Source organism: Melitaea cinxia, chromosome 4 (assembly GCF_905220565.1).
Source record: "Melitaea cinxia chromosome 4, ilMelCinx1.1, whole genome shotgun sequence".
Classification (NCBI taxonomy): Eukaryota; Metazoa; Arthropoda; class Insecta; order Lepidoptera; family Nymphalidae; genus Melitaea; species Melitaea cinxia.
The window spans coordinates 9,298,175-9,314,844 of NC_059397.1; the positions used below are offsets into that span (position 1 = coordinate 9,298,175).

The 16,670-nt window shown below is 32.2% G+C and overlaps 1 protein-coding gene across 1 annotated transcript; it reads right to left on the reverse strand.

The window, feature by feature from the left end:
• Nucleotides 1–2,477: 2,477 nt before the first annotated feature.
• LOC123670137 (brain tumor protein-like) lies at nucleotides 2,478–15,467 on the reverse strand. Its single transcript, XM_045603643.1, has 9 exons — nucleotides 15,360–15,467; nucleotides 11,913–12,081; nucleotides 8,580–8,724; nucleotides 7,109–8,498; nucleotides 5,812–6,092; nucleotides 5,522–5,710; nucleotides 4,827–4,995; nucleotides 3,569–3,801; nucleotides 2,478–2,740 (listed from the first exon to the last, which is right to left on the reverse strand). The coding sequence occupies exons 2-9, from the start codon at nucleotides 12,023–12,025 to the stop codon at nucleotides 2,636–2,638; spliced, it is 2,625 nt and encodes an 874-aa protein (XP_045459599.1). The 5' UTR covers nucleotides 12,026–12,081; nucleotides 15,360–15,467; the 3' UTR covers nucleotides 2,478–2,635.
• Between the last annotated feature and the right edge of the window lie 1,203 nt (nucleotides 15,468–16,670).

Sequence of the window (16,670 nt, forward strand, 5' to 3'; positions counted from 1 at the left end):
AATATAGGCCCGGAACATATTTTAAAACGAAACAGTTAAACGACAAAATCAGAGTATTAATCACACCTATCATCCACGAAGGGTAATGACTCATTTATAACCTAAGTTAAAAAATAAAGAAAATAAAATTCCCTAATACTATCGGGACAAAAATCCTGAAACAAATAACTTAAAAACAATAAGAAAAATAAACCCAAAAATTACTCACTAATATAAAAGAGGATTTAAGACTCAACGTCAAAATTTAACTTATCACTGGAACAGACCAGCGCTCCTTCGCCCCAGTTCAGGCCGCGGTCTTTCGATCGGTTGAAGTCTTCTATTGTATTTTTGTCTCTCTATTATTGCTTATATCACATCAAACGTTGCAATGTTTTAGGACTGTTCCAATATACAACAAATAAAACAAATATATCTAATTAAGTACATACATTAAATTACACTTTATATTACTAGTGAATTGCTAATTATTACTTTTTTTTTCTTTAATGATAATAATATGGCTCAGCAATACACCGTATTGGTTCTGTATTTAAAATTACCTCAACATAAAATAATAATTGCATAAAAGCTTAACATTCTAATGTATAGGAAATACAGGAACTTAAATTATCCAAAAATTATATTTCGAATTACTTACAACGATTCTTTTGTGTCTTTTAATTTGACTGATCCTTGAAATTAGAGAGCAAATTATAACAATTTGTATACTAAATATCACACACAATTTTAGGTGGTCTGGTTAAGTACTTCAGTAAAAAACATTAGTATTGCAAATCGATAATGACATTAAATATAAGACTTTCGTTTTCTAATTCGGTAAAGACGTTAACCACAGTTACGTAATATTAATTTAAAAATATATAAAAATAATAACAAAACAAATTTCTAATCTTTGGAAGACGAAAGCCTTTACAAGTAAAATTTTAAATGTCATTACGATTGCTATACGTCTAATAACCATATTATTATCAAAGTTTAATATTAATTATACATCAGACATTTAAAGTCGATAAACAAAGAAATATTTTACATGAAAGTGTTTAATGTAATTTTACTCTACTAACCACAATTTTAACATTTTTTGTTCTACTACCTAAAAATTTTATGAATCTCAATTTTGAATATTAAATGTGGATAGCTATAAAAATATATACTTTGGCGAACTGTATACGAATTTTAAACGCATTAATTTGTAGAAATAAAATTTGTTTATAATGGCACATTCATGGATATTTTTATTATTCTATAATAATATTTGACGATCAAATAAGTTAAAATTGAAATTACTATGCAGCTTTCTGACGATCTTCCCACGTAGTATAAAATGTTATACATTATTTGAATAAAATTCTTTAAAAAATCAATTCGCGTTCCTCTTATATACACGAAAATGCCACATAAACAGTTTCGTTTCACTTTTTACATTGTACAAAATTATTTTAAATTTAATAACAATGGCTTTCCAATATAATTAGCATCAGATAAATTTAAATTAACCAAATCGTATATATCATGTTAATAGCCTACCCGTGAAATATAGGCTCTTAAAAAACAAGAGTACATGAAAAAACGTTTTGTATAGACACAAGAAATCTGTAAATGGTAAATATATTTTAACGGACAATATATAATATTGTATACGCGATTAACCTAAACTAGATGGCACGTTATTTTAGTGTCGCCTCCTTTGGTCGTAATAATAAAATTTTGTTAATAATAAACTCAATTGTGCGTTCGACATAATATTCATATATCCGAATACAGACTGCAGAGATCATTAAACTGCCAATACTGTAATCTCTGAAGGCAAAATGTATTATCGAATATGTTATGATGTAAAAAAAGACAAAAGGTAATGAGGCGACACTCCCACGCAGACCTCTAATTGACATGTATTATTAACTTCACTCGAACTAGGAACCATACCAGCTGCTAGATTTAGAAACATAATCGAAACTCCAGTCAATGGTCAGAAATGCAAATATACTTCGATTTGATCATAGACTAATCATATCTGGCAGTGAAAATCACACGTGAGCTTTGAACCACGCGATTATAACCAGCCGACATCTTTTCTATCTAGAGACAAAAAGCAATCGTTTGCGAATGACTGATTAATTTATTAACTAAATAGATTAATCGTTTCAGCTATAAAATACTATCGAAAATATCCAAAATATGAGAACTCTACAATCAAATTCCTTTCATGAAAATTCTTCTTACATGCATATGACTGGATAATAACATATGTAAAAAAAAAGAAATATTAGCCTAAACTTTGGATTGTCTGTTATTATAAACTAAATGCAACCATAGTAAAAATGTGAGATGAAATTAACCAAAAACGAAAAGTATCTAGTACTTTGGGAATTATATTCATCCATTAGCAGTGATGCCTTTTACAAACTTGAATTCAAATTCCACAACATAAAAAAAAACTAGAGGAAAAGAGAATTACAACAGATCACCACAAATGGATAAAATGAAACTATAATGGAAAACACAAAACAACAAAGTCAAATACTGTGTTAGCAAAAATTTAAACTTTGTAAAATCAGCAATTAAATATAATAATATAAGGAATAAATGTGAGATCTTGTAGTAAGCAGACTTACAGCCATTGAGTTATTCCTCAGACAATGTAAAGGGTGTTGAGGACTAGAACATGGTGATTATTCTTAGCCAGAGTGACGATATAACCTTCAGATGTTATCTTCAGTCCACAGCAGCGAGAAACCTAAAAAAAAATATACAATATTTACTATATGTATAAAACTAGTTTTCCTCTCACACACTGTGTACAAAGAGAAAACAATACAAAATATCTGGAAAAGTGTCCAGACAATACACTTTCAGAGGTTTAACTCTTAAAAATTGAATTACAATTAACCATGGCCTCTTAAATTTTAACATATGTTCATTGACAATTTCGAGAACAGTTCGGAATGATTATATTTAGTGCCTAGTGAGACCTACTGAGACAAACTCTAACGGTCTTACTTATAAAAATCTCGCTAAGCAATACTTAGCCACCGCTTAGTTAATCCGCTCTTAAGCTATAAATCCATGTTTAACTTTTGTTTACTTATAAACGTTGATTAGCTGTTACTTAGTTAAGAAACGAACAAAGAACGATAATTTTTTTTTTTTTTTCTAACAAACACAAGTATGTAGATCAGACGTCACTATAGAACAGCTGATTTATGTGAAATCCGCCATCTTGCCGCTTAGCAGGAGTTAAACTATGTCCCGGAAGTGTTTAATTTTGATGGCTATTTAAACACTACTTAACGACTTCTTAACGCTAAATAGTGTTTATAAGTGAGGTTTTTGCTAATCCGTTGTTAAGCAATTGATTAAAAATTAAGAAAAGTATAAGCAGATGTCTCATATTCTACTAAGACAGTGGCAGGTTGTCATCTAAGGTCTTTTTGACAACGCATGACTATTCGTTGCAATCGAGCACCAGCAAGGGAGTCTCACATGCACCCTCTTTAGGTACGATAACTTTTTAAACACTGCTTTTGTCAACTGAGAAACTTTTGTGAGAAATTTAATTTGTTACCTTAACGTAGGGGCATTCGAATTCAGTGACGAGCACGCCCTCCCGCGAGAACACGGCGACGTGGAACTTATTCCCGTGCGAGTCGCCGATGAGCACGTCCCCGGCGTCCGACACGTCGATGCCGTTGGGAAAGTTGGTCACGTTCTCGCAGCCGATGCGACGGAGGAACCTGCCCTCGTCGTCGAAAACAACCACGCAGTGACCTTTGAAGTCGCACACGTAGAACTCTTTGCCTAAAAACAAGTATTGTATGATTCCATCCCGCAGCTGGGAATAGGTCTCTAAGTAGCAGTAGGGTTGGAGCTTAATTCACCATGCTGCTCCACTCCAGGTTAGCGGATATATACCCTAACGACCGAGACCGTCTCCTTAGCGTGCTCTGCGAGGCACGGCGGGGAAACCCACAAGGACAGATAACCAGATCGGAAAGAAATATTTGCACAAATACTTTTTATTATATACTAAATATCTATCCCGAGCGGGAATTGAACCCACAATAACCGGTATGTGAGCGCCTACATGGTACATGCACATTACACCAAATGATTATATAATTTAATTCAAAAATAATAGCATCGCTAGAATATCGCCCACTGGTGTGATGAACATATCAAGTTTCAGAAATACTTTTGAAATATGTAGATTTTCTCACAATTTCTACACAGACGAATTTTTTAAAGATAAATTTTGTGATAAAAAATACAAAACAGTGTTACACCTGAATTTCAAATCTCAATTATCTGTTGTCAATTTAGATTTTGTATCCTAAAAAAACTGTTAGTGAATGGTCAATCATTTTGATCAGATACATCAGCCCATTTATTAGACAAAACATTTTGTACATTCACTCATTCAAGGACTCAAGATTTTATTAATTTATTTGTTTATTATTAAATTAAAAGAATTTGCTGGTGGAAATGTAAATAACTTATATAAAAAAAAAAACTTTATTTCCTACTTTTATTAAAAGTTTTATGACGAGGTCATTGTTGTCATTTTTATTTTATTTATTTTTATTTTATACTTTATTGTACACCACAAATATATTATAAACAAAGCATACAGATAGTTACAGACAGTAAAGCACCATGGGCGGACTTAAGGCTAATTAGCCATTTCTTCCACACAACCCAGACATAAAAAGGAAACTTATTATCAAAATTGGGTAGGTGGTGTAGATGTATAGTAAACTTACATACAAATGTCAACATTCTAATAATAATTCTTTAATTTTTCTTGAAAGCATTATTAAACATACCACTAATTGCGATATCCGATGGCTCTCTCATGCATTCGCTACAATCGAACCAACTCATGAGATCACCCTCTTCAGATAAGATGAAGACTGTTGGAGTTACACTATCGACAGCCACAATGAGTCCTTCAGCTGTGACAGCCAAACCAGCGACGATGTCGATGAATCGCACCTAGAAACAAAACTGAATATTTACTATTTACCACTGGGTGCTTTGTTTATTACTCGGATAAACAATAATACTGGTAATATTGTTAGTAAAAATAAAAAGTTAAAAACAAAAGCTTAATAACTAGTGTTAGTACTTAATTACCAAAAGTGACCTCGTAATGTCACACATATGCTCAACTGAAATTAATCTCAAACTAAAATAAAAAAAAATTAGGAAAAGTTGATTTGCCATTCTGCTCCACCAGAAATTGATGTGTGATAATTTTAGTATATATCAGAATTTCTTGTGAAATATTAACACCTCACAATGAACATAAAATTAATTTTAACTACAAATTTACTACTCAAAAACGACTACCCGAATTTGTAGCCACGATCATATTGATGATGAGCACTAATTATGTTTATAGGTACTTAGTACTAAGTCAATACTTATAGGGTTATAATCTTTTGAGATGCTTTTGAGTTATCAGTAATACAAAGAATAACAATAATCTATTATTAATTAAATAAAATACAAAACATACAGCAATCTTCTTTAAGAAATGTCCATTTTTGGTAAATATTTGCATGCGTGATCTTTCGTTGCCACGGTCACAGACCACAAACTTTCCAGTCGCTCGGACTACAGCAACTTTACGAGGATACCAAAGTTGACCTTCTTCTTTACCAGCTACTCCAAAATTGAATTTATGATTGCCAGATTTATCAAATACCTAAAAAATGACAAAATATAATAATGAGTCAAGTAATTTTTATAATTTATTTGTAGATCACAAATAAAAATATCTGTAGCAGTGTGCATTTAATTACTTACCGTTATACGATGATTGTTAGTATCTGCTACAATTATATCTTCGTCATTGCCTAAGCAGAAGCCATGAGGCGAGTTAAATTGGCCTTTACCACCTCCAAGCTGACCGAATTTAAATCTAATATGCATGGGAGTTGCCTTGGTAGCTCGAACGAGCGGAGCTGGTGGCGCAACCAACGCTGCCTCTTCGGCAGCTGTCAGCAAAGGTCTGCCTGGTGACACACCACGTGGGCCTACCCCACCAATTCCACCAACACCACTAACACCACCAAAACCATTGACTTCTGTAAAAATAAAGTTTTTTTTATTTTCATTTAATTGGTGCATTGCACTGCAGTAGTGCTGTGTGGCTACGGCACTAAAGAATTTGGCCACCCCCTCTCTTCCCGTGGGTGTCGTAAGAGGCGACTAAGGGATAACAAGGTTCCACAACCATCTTGGAACTTAAGAAGCCGACCGATGGCGGGATAACCATCCAACTGCTGGCTGTGAAATACACAGGCCGAAGACGGGCAGCAGCGTCTTCGGTGCGACAAAGCCAATACTGCGGTCACCAACCCGCCTGCCCAGCGTGGTGACTATGGGCAAAACACATGAGTTCACATTATTTTTGGCGTAAACTTGTGGAGGCCTATGTCCAGCAGTGGACTGTATAGGCTGTAATGATGACTGCAGTAACTTTTTTTATACCAATATTTGCAGTTATTGAGTAACATTTGATCACATACGTATTACTTGTAATTAAATACTAGTACAATGTTACATATGTGTACTATATACTACGCTTCAGCCTGTATTATCCCACTACTGGGCATAGGCCTCTTTCCCCATGTAGGAGAAGGATCAGAGCTTAATCCACCACGCTGCTCCAATGCGGGTTGGCGGATATATTCCCTACTATGAGTAACGATCGCTATTAGGTGTACATGATAACAACCGGGACCGACGGCTTAACGTGCTCTCCGAGGCACGGTGGGGAGACCCACTAGGACTGCACAAACACCCAGACCACAGCAAACACCTGTATGGCCAATACAAATGTTCGTCATGTGCGGGGATCGAACCCGCAACCGCCAGCGCAACAGCTACATTCCATGGCTGTAACCGTTGCGCCAACGCGGCGTCACGGTTACAGCCATGACGTGTACTATATAACAGATTACATTTGTTTTATTGTAATTGATATGCCAAAAGTGGTGTCAAATGGTAAAGAATGTTACCATACTTTGCTTTAAAAAAAGATAACTGCATTGATGCACTATGATAAAAACATTAGATTTAAAATAATTATTTCATTTACCAGTATTCAATCCAAGTTTGGCAAGTGCTTGCAAGTTATTGTAAGCTTGAGGAGAGTTAAGGTCTCCAGCAAGCAACTCAGCGAGGGTAAAAGATGGAGCCGGCGATGCATGAGGTGGCGGCGGAACTTCCTTTTCAGCAATACTGGCAAGTTGCTGCAAATTATATTCGACCATAGATGGCAAAGCTGGAACACAACCCACACCTGTAACAGCGCTTACACCGGAAACACTATTGACGTTAACAACTCCAGGTATGACGCTGGTGTTACCAACGGCTCCGACGCCCGGTACGGCACTAACGCCTGCTACGCCTATTGAAGGTACTCCACCAACGCCAGGAATCCCAACCATGCTATTCGCACCCGTAACTCGACGAACATTTCCCAAAGGAAAATCATCAAAAACTGGTGCATTTGTCACTGACACAGCCGGTGAATGAGCATTTGATGCAATTGAAACTATTGCTGAGGACTCACTAGCTCGTTTTCTTTCCTCAGCTTTGGTAGCCTCAGTACGGAAAACTCCAAATGTTTCCTCCGCTATAGAATCAAATTTCTCCATCTTCGTAACAAACTCCACAGAATAATCAACGTCAAATTCAGGAGCACCTTCCAAAAGACGTGCAAACTGGGATGCAACAATTTTCTTTAACATAACAATTTCGGTACCATCTCCTCTTCGCAGAAGTCTCGCAGCAAATTTGCAAGCACAATCTATACGTTGAACAGTTTTATCAACTCTATCAAACAGATCCATCACTTTGAGTTCTCTTTCCTTGTGCAGTCTTTCTAGTTCTTCCAAAGCTTTTTCACGGCGTCTTTCGAGTGCCGCTTTGTATGCGAGGAAAGCTTCATTAATAACACTTGCTGCATCATCTCTTTGTCGTTGTAAATCTCCTAAAGCGTCATCAAGTCTAGCTGAAGCACTTCCAGCGGCTACTGCGCGAGCATTTGCCTCAACAATAAAATTTCTGAGCTCAGCACGGAGATTTGGTTCCGCATCAACAATGCGCTCACAACGATGCTCACCAACTTTATGGTCAACAGTTAAACACTCCGTGCAAGCCCCTACCTCACATTCGCAGCAGTAAAACTTGAGACTTTCACCAGCGTGACGCATGCAGAAGATTGGTTTATGCACAGCTGTTTTTTCTTTAGATGATCGTAGAGCGTCAAATGGAACGACGCGATGATTTTCAAAACATCTCATAAACTCATGTGCGGAGTTGCAGTTCGAGCATAAGAAATGAGAACAATCAGTGCATCTAGCAACAGCTGGCTCTTTACTCTTACAACAAGTGCAAACAACTGACTGATCCATAGAAGAAACATCCAAAATATTGGTGAGCACATAATCCGATGGTAATGATGCAGCTCCACCTCCAGGAATCTGCATAAGAAAAAATTATTATAAATTTGCTAGTAGCATTTAAACTTAAAATACCAACCTTAAAAAAAAAATAATTACCACCTTAGTTTCTTGTTTACATAGAGGGCATTCAACCGCCAAATCATATTTAAGTGAATCTCCAGCTTCATTTACCATCAATTTGTCAATGCACACTTCACAGAATACATGAAGGCAAGACAATACCCGAGGACTGCATAACTTATTGCTGCAAAAATATAAAACAACAATCAAATCGAAATTCACACATTTTCAAAGATATAGAAGATATAAAAGTAATTTTTTTATTTATTTATTACAGATAATAATATTGTAAACACTAACAGATGTTAAAATAATCTAATGCAGTAATTATATTTATCAATATTAAATTCAGACTGGTTCAACTGTCTAATTGAAATTTTTTTCAGATACTATGCATAGTTTTTTGGGTAAAGTTGTGACAACCCAAAAAATGTTTATTGAAATTAGAAATAACCTACTTTTTTATTATTATTTAAAAATAAATGTATAAATGATCTGGAAAATAAATTAACAAGTATGTTATATTTTAATCAAAAATTTTTTATTAATCAGAAAAATATGTATAAAATGTATCAAAAAATTTATTTTTAATAGGCTATTTGACTGATTTTCAAAATCCATTTTATATTATTTAGTAGAGATTATAAAACGCAGTAATAGCTTTTTTTTAATTCTTGTACATATTTGCTGAAAAATATCAAACGAAAAGTACAACATTTAAATAACTCGCCAATACGCTATTTTGACAATATGGCGCTGCAACGGGGTCGGTGATGTCACTTGCTTGTAGTTCGATCTGTGGCACCTGTCATTTACATACATTTGTTGCAAACATAAAACGAAAGTGTTATTATAACAGGGTAAACTAAACTTGACTTATATTGGCAAATCCTTCGAGAGCCAAAGTAAAAGAAGAAGAAGAAGTTATTATAACAGTAATTTATGTAATAAAATGAGTTACAAATGGTGTGCAGTTCTAAAATGTACGAATACGTCGATAAAAACTCCATAAAAACTATTCGTAAGTGTTCCAAAGAATGTCAAAGTGCGGCGAAAGTGGTTCCAACTTTCTCAGAGGGATCATTACATAGCGCATAGTACAAATATTTTCTCCTGTGAAGATGATTTCGAAGTAAACATAATATTTGTATATTTTTAACAATTTATTACATTCTTAATGTAAATAGGTTGTATTGATTTGAGGTTATAATACCACTAATGTTTTTAAGAGAATGTCTCTTGCAACTCACTTCACTGCTACAATATTTCTGCTGTTTTCCATAATATTAATTACAAATTGTAACTATAGACTTATGATTTCAAAAAGCATTACACTTAAAGGTCCCGACAAACTTGTTTGTTTGTTACAGATGGAAAATGACATGGCAAATTACTACCAGTACAAAATGGGTTTCAGCCAGAAAATAATTTTAAAAGATAAAGTTTTGCCTTCTAAATTTCATTGCCAACCAGATCGCATTAAAAGAATGCATGATTCTGGTACTTCCATATCTGCAAAGAATGAAAAAGGGCAAAGAATGGGACTTGTTAAATAAAGTGAAGAACTTCAAAAACCTATAATAAACAATGATGAGCCTATTGCTACCGCAGTCGACTCATCACCGCGAAGCTTGTACAAAAAGTATGCAAACTTAGCCTCTACGTCATACTGAAATTATTTCTATGCTTCCAGAGTTTTATTCGAGTTAACTAAGACAGTAATGTCATATAATTTCTAAATTACTTATAAATTAAAAATCCTTTTTTATTTCAGAATTATCCCAAAAATGTGAGAAAAGTACATTAACAGAACCTGTTGTAATAGTTGAAAAATCAGTCGAGTGTCATTTTAGAAATAAAGTGCGTATGAGAAGCAAGAGAGTGCAAACTAAGTTCCTAACAAGAGATACAGCTATTTCTCCTCACAAACCTACTGTTTTGTATAGTTACACTTCTCTATTGTAAATTAATTCATGCTTTTGTCATCTAGTGCTATTAATATAAAGAAAAGGATCAACTTCATGGATGATGAAAAATCAGAGAGTGATGTATCTTTATATAAAGAAAATCCTTTACAACACGATTCTTCATCACTTACAGCTACTCCATCAAAGGTGTCTGAATCCAGTACGGGCATTGCATGCACAAATGAAGATGTTGAAAAAATGCAATGTTTGCAGAATATTTTGCGCTTAATAGTAAAAAAAGCCAATGTATATTGGCATCAACATACATGAACATATATTAATATGATTGAAAAAAATTAAAGTAAATATAGTACTTTTTCTGAACTTGAAGATAATTTTGGACTGTTTGTTTTAATTAATTTATATTTGGGAGTTTTAAATAAAACTATTCCGTTCGGTGAATAAACTTCGAAAACTTTTTTTTTTTTTTTTTTGTTCCTGACAAAGAAAAGTCAATCAAAATTTTATAAAAAGATTCTATCATCATTTATAATATAACCTATAAAAGTTATTGCTTGCGGTGAAGTTCATAATTATTTTACTTTTTTATGATATAATTTAAGTTACTGCTGAACTGTTACTATACTTTGCTGTTTTGATAACCGATAAGCGATTTTGATAATTCTTTTTTTTTTTTGGTTTGTTGGAAAGGAGATATCCCAAGTGTGGTACCATGATAAGGAAACTATAATCTCATGATGTAATCCCAGAGAAATCGAGGGAAACCCACGAAAATCGTAAGTGACGACTAGTGCGTTTGTTAATTTTTTTGTCTACTTACGTTTTACGACACACTACTACTACAACTTGTCGATGTAATTGGAATCGGTTTTTTTTCGTTTGCGAGCAAACACAATTATTTAGTTCCGAAGCAAAGAAATCGGATTTATTTTTGAAAAATAATCCGACCATGATTGCGTCGACTTGGGGCAGGTTTCTGCTGTCTGCTTTTACAAAATCGTTGTCCATGATAAAGCTGACAGAATTTGTAAAATATCGCAAATAAATCACACAAAAACAATGGATAATATAGGATAATCTTTTAAAACAAATTCGAAAGCATATAAACACAAGCAGCTAAATGCGGTTACAAGCAAGTGACGTCATCATAAACCCGACCAATCAGGAACTTTCTGTGTCACGTGACATATGCTTAAAAAAATGAATTTGTATTTATTGATTTTTAAATTAATTAATTATTTTTTCCGACTTACATTAAAGAATAACCATTTTTAAACTCATAATATATACTGATAATAATACGGTAATTTACACTTTATTTTTCACATTGTCAAATAGCCCATTAAGAATTGAATAAAAAAATCTATGCAATCTATGATTTAAAAAAAAAATTCTTTATACTTCTGTCTAAAAGTTATTGACAATGTCCTTAAATGTTACTTACTCGCAAATTTTACAATTTTGTTCTTGGTTTCCATTTTCAGTAGACTCCAAAGACCCTTCATCACCGAGACTAACAAGACCATCCCCATAAAGCTCGCCATTAATTTCTTCCATTTTAACTTATAATTAGTGTTGTATAATGTATATTTTTTACCTCAATCAACAATAATCTGAAAGCAAAAAATATATTGTGAAATAATAGTTATATATTTAATTATAGGGATATGCTTATTAATGAACTAGAAACCTATTCTTTATTGACAGTTCAAGACACTACATTTCTTTTGCTTTTCTTTCTGGCTTCATCAGCTTGGTAAACAGAATTTGCGCATTTCTCTTAAGCCAACTAACAAAAAAATATATACAAGATTTATTTTTATCATGTAGCTTTTAAAATTACTATGGAAATTTAATAAGGCTATTTGTATTCAATAAATATTATGATGCAAGATTTATTTTGCATATTAACAAACATGAAGTCATCCATGTCTGAGGACCTTAATGTCTGTATTTTTTAAATATGTTTACACATTTTTTTATATGCTCTAATGACAACATATGATTATTTCAAAGGTTACGAAAATGTAGGATTAAATAAACAATATGCCTTTTCACCACAAATATAAACATGACATAGGGAGCAATGGACATAAATAAATTTATTCTTATTATACAGGAGATCCTGACTCCCCACTGTGCCTCGAAGAGCACGTTAAGCCACCGGTCCCGTTTACTATCATGTACACCTGATAGCGATCGTTATTCATTGTAGGATATATCTACCAAACCTCATTGGAGCAGCGTGGTAGATTAAGCTCTAATCCTTCTCCTACATGTGGAAAGAGGCCTATGCCCGGCAGTGGCTTTACAGTTTAATAATAATAATTTAAAATAATATAATAAGTTAAAATTACAGGCTGAAGCGATACACTCAGCTATACTTATGTATGTCACTTTTAAATTATACAAAAAGTTATCTAAATTGACAGCAATACCATTAAGCTACCTTTTTAATGAGCTTATTACATTTACATTATACTAATATATACATAACTATATAGAGATAATTGTTTCTTCAATTAAAATTGATAAATCTAGTAATAGTTGAACTTGGTTATTTAATAAAATATTATAATATACATTAATATAACAATATAGGGTACAAAAATATTTTCTTCTTTATAATTAGTAGCACAAATTAAATGTTTTGTACATTCACTATATAAATTGGCCCACATTAAGGAAAATCTAATTTAAACGTCAGAACACAAATTCTTATCAAAGCTTACATTTAAATGGAAATTTTATTTTAAAATAGATAATGGCATGTAACAAACATTGCTGTACTGCTATGCATAACAAGAATCATGAAGTAGTGTCGTTAACAAATAAAGCCTAAACTAAATACTAATTGTACTTTATAAATCAGTACTAAATATTTTTCATCTGTAGAAGAACCATATTTAAAAAATGCTGTTATTTCTTCTAAAACCAACACTAACAAATATAAAAATAAACAGCTATCTTTGTATAGCCAATTTACCCCCATACCAAATTACTGTCAAACGGATTGATGAAGCAAACAAATACTAACTCTTTTTCTTTAACTAGTGATAGGAAAAGAAGAGGTGTAGTTTGATATAAATCTAAAATACTAGTAAATATCTCATAATTTTCCATTTAAAAATTATTGACAGACTTAAAAAACGAGGAGATTCTTAATTTGACATTATTTTACCTCTCAACTTTTTACTGAGGACCAATTTTGGTAATTTTAATTTTATTCAAAAGCTTATCATTCCATTAAATTTAAACAAAATCTGACAAGTACCTAGGTTTTGACTTCTCCCTAACAATGTGTATTGCCTTTGACTATTTTGATGATGTTCTCATTTTATAATTTGCCCATGTTAGTCAACATTTTTTTTTTATTTGGTTAAGAACAAATAATTATTTTGATACAACTTATAGTATTTACATAAGCTAAATTTTTATTCTGTATTCAAAATGAGACCACAAAATTCAATACAAAAAGGCATAATTTTATATTCCTAGTTATTTTTATATAACTTATTAGTGCTGAAAGAAAATACCAATAGAAAAACAGTAAATCTCAAATAAAAATATTTAAACTGTATAATTAGGGGGACATTAATTACGTGAGCTCAGAATGGGGGGAGGGGTCTAATGAAATCTCACCAAATCTCATTTATACCAAGGATTGGGGTTATTCGAAAATCTCATCTCAACTTCAAGAAATATAAAATATTACACGAAAAAGTAACAAGTCTACATGGATTGAGTAAAAATAAAAAAGTGTTATTTTTGTCTGAATGTCTATGTCTGTCTTTGTCTTTGAATTTTATTTAATTTAAATTAGCTATAGTATAGCTGAACAGTTTATTATTTTACCGAATAATAAAAATTTAGTTTAAAATATTTTTAGCGCCAATCTCACATAAGGGAACAGTAGGGGTCTAAACTGATCAAAAAATAGCTCACATAATAAATGGATGGCCCCTTATCAATACACAGTAGGCCAGATTTCTGGATTAAGGTTTTTGTTCTTATCATTTAAGAAATACTAAGTGTGCTTTAAGTTAAAATATAGATATATAATTGTAAGAAAACTTTATTTAAATTATTTCAAATGGACACATTAGACAAAATAGTTAAGCTTTTACAATTAATATTTTTTTAAACAATATGGAGTGATTTTTTGCGGTTATTTCAAACATTTCAAATTTGCAATATAATATTAATAAAAGAAATACTACAGAGCTGTTCTATTATAGATACCCATTTATATTAAATGTATTATGTACATTACTTATGGAAGACCCATTAAATCCAAATTAATTTAATTGTCCATCATTATTATAATAAACTTTATTTGTATTTTAAACTACTTTATAATTAATATTAAAAGTAATCCTTACATTTATTATAAAGTACTTCTACTAGACATAAATGGATTTTTTTTTAAATAAGAATAAATTTTAGTTACAAGCAAAATTCTAGACTTGTAAAACTAATTATTTTTTTGAGAAACGTCAGGTTATTCCATTTATTAGTATATTTCAACAAAATTGTCTTCTCAATACCTTATTTAAAATCGATTAGGGTTCTTTACGAAGTAAAGGTGTTCAAATTTTTCTCATTGTCATTGAATTCATAATTTCTGTTACACAAGAACCAAACCAATAAAAGAGTAGATTTGTTTATTCTTTAATAAATAAAGCATTAGAACAGATACGAAATTAAAGAATTTTATAACGTATCTATAGTCTGAAGGTATCTACATACCTATACTGAAGTACCTATCATAAACGCAATGCACCATGCACGCTGCAGACAATGGCGAAGGTCGATAGTCCACTGCGTAATGGTTTTAAGAAACGAGATCGAAATTATAGTTAACAAATATATATTTAAAAGATGTACTAACCTTTAACAGTAATATTTCGCGGAAAGGGCGATATTCAAACACGCAGAATGTTCTACCACGCCGTAACTATGAGAATCTTCATCACTATGTAAATAAATAAAAAATGAGCATCAAGCTTCAATAGATATATTTTTTTAATTTAAATAAAATAGTTTCTTCGATGAGTTTTAAATGAAATGTTTTGTCACATTCTCATTTTAAAAAGACGAATGAATACATCACTGTTTAGGTATTGATTTTCTTCGTTGGGTTGCGCTTAAAATGTTAATATTTTTTTTTGTTATGGCAAGAATTAAAAACAACTTTGTTTCTGCTAAGCGCTAAAACACAACTTTATATTTCTAAAACATTCTGTAAAATAATTATCATATAGTCGTAAAATAAACTAAAATAGATGTTTAATTGTTTTATCATTACACAAAAATTTTGTGGAGGATGTTAGAACTAGAAATTTTGACGCCAATGTCTGTTTGTGTGTCACTTTGTGGTATTATAACTCGAAAACTCGAACGGATGAATTAAGTTCGATGCGAGTTTTTATACAATCTTTCACATTTGTTATAAAATGGAATCAGCAGCTTAATAATAATAATCTAATATATAAAATTCTCGTGTCGCGTTGTTTGTAATTAAACTCCTCCAAAACGGCTTGATCGATTCTCATGAAATTTTGTGTGCATATTGGGTAGGTCTGAAAATCGAACAACATCTATTTTTCATCCCCCTAAGTTATAACGGGGGAGGGATTGAGGAATTTATTAAGATATATGGTAAAACAACGTTTGCGGGGTCAGCTAGTAAATAAATAAATATCTACACAATACACACACACAGTCGTCTGTTCCTAAAGTAAGCAACTTAATGCTTGAGTTATAGGTAACAGCCGACTGGTATAGCTACATTTTTTTTTTCAATAAACATACTTATAAATTATACATCTATAATATAAAAATGAGTCGCTAAATGTGTTGCTAAGCGCAAAACTCGAGAACGGTTGGACCGATTTCGCTAATTCTTTTTTTAAAATATTCCTTGAAGTACGAGAATGGTTCTTACGGAGAGAAAAATTCGAAAAAAAAAATTAAAATTCCTGAAAAAGTCTAAAAACAACACTTTTCTATACTCCCATACAAAAGATTTGTGATAATACTTAAAAGTCAATTTGAACTTTAATACCATACGATAAAGTTTGTGTTAGGCGATACGAAGTTCGCCGGGTCAGCTAGTATATAAATAAATATTTATATTACACCCAGACTTGGGGTGAAAATCGAACCTACAACCCTCGAAGCAGAAAGCAGTTTGAAGAGT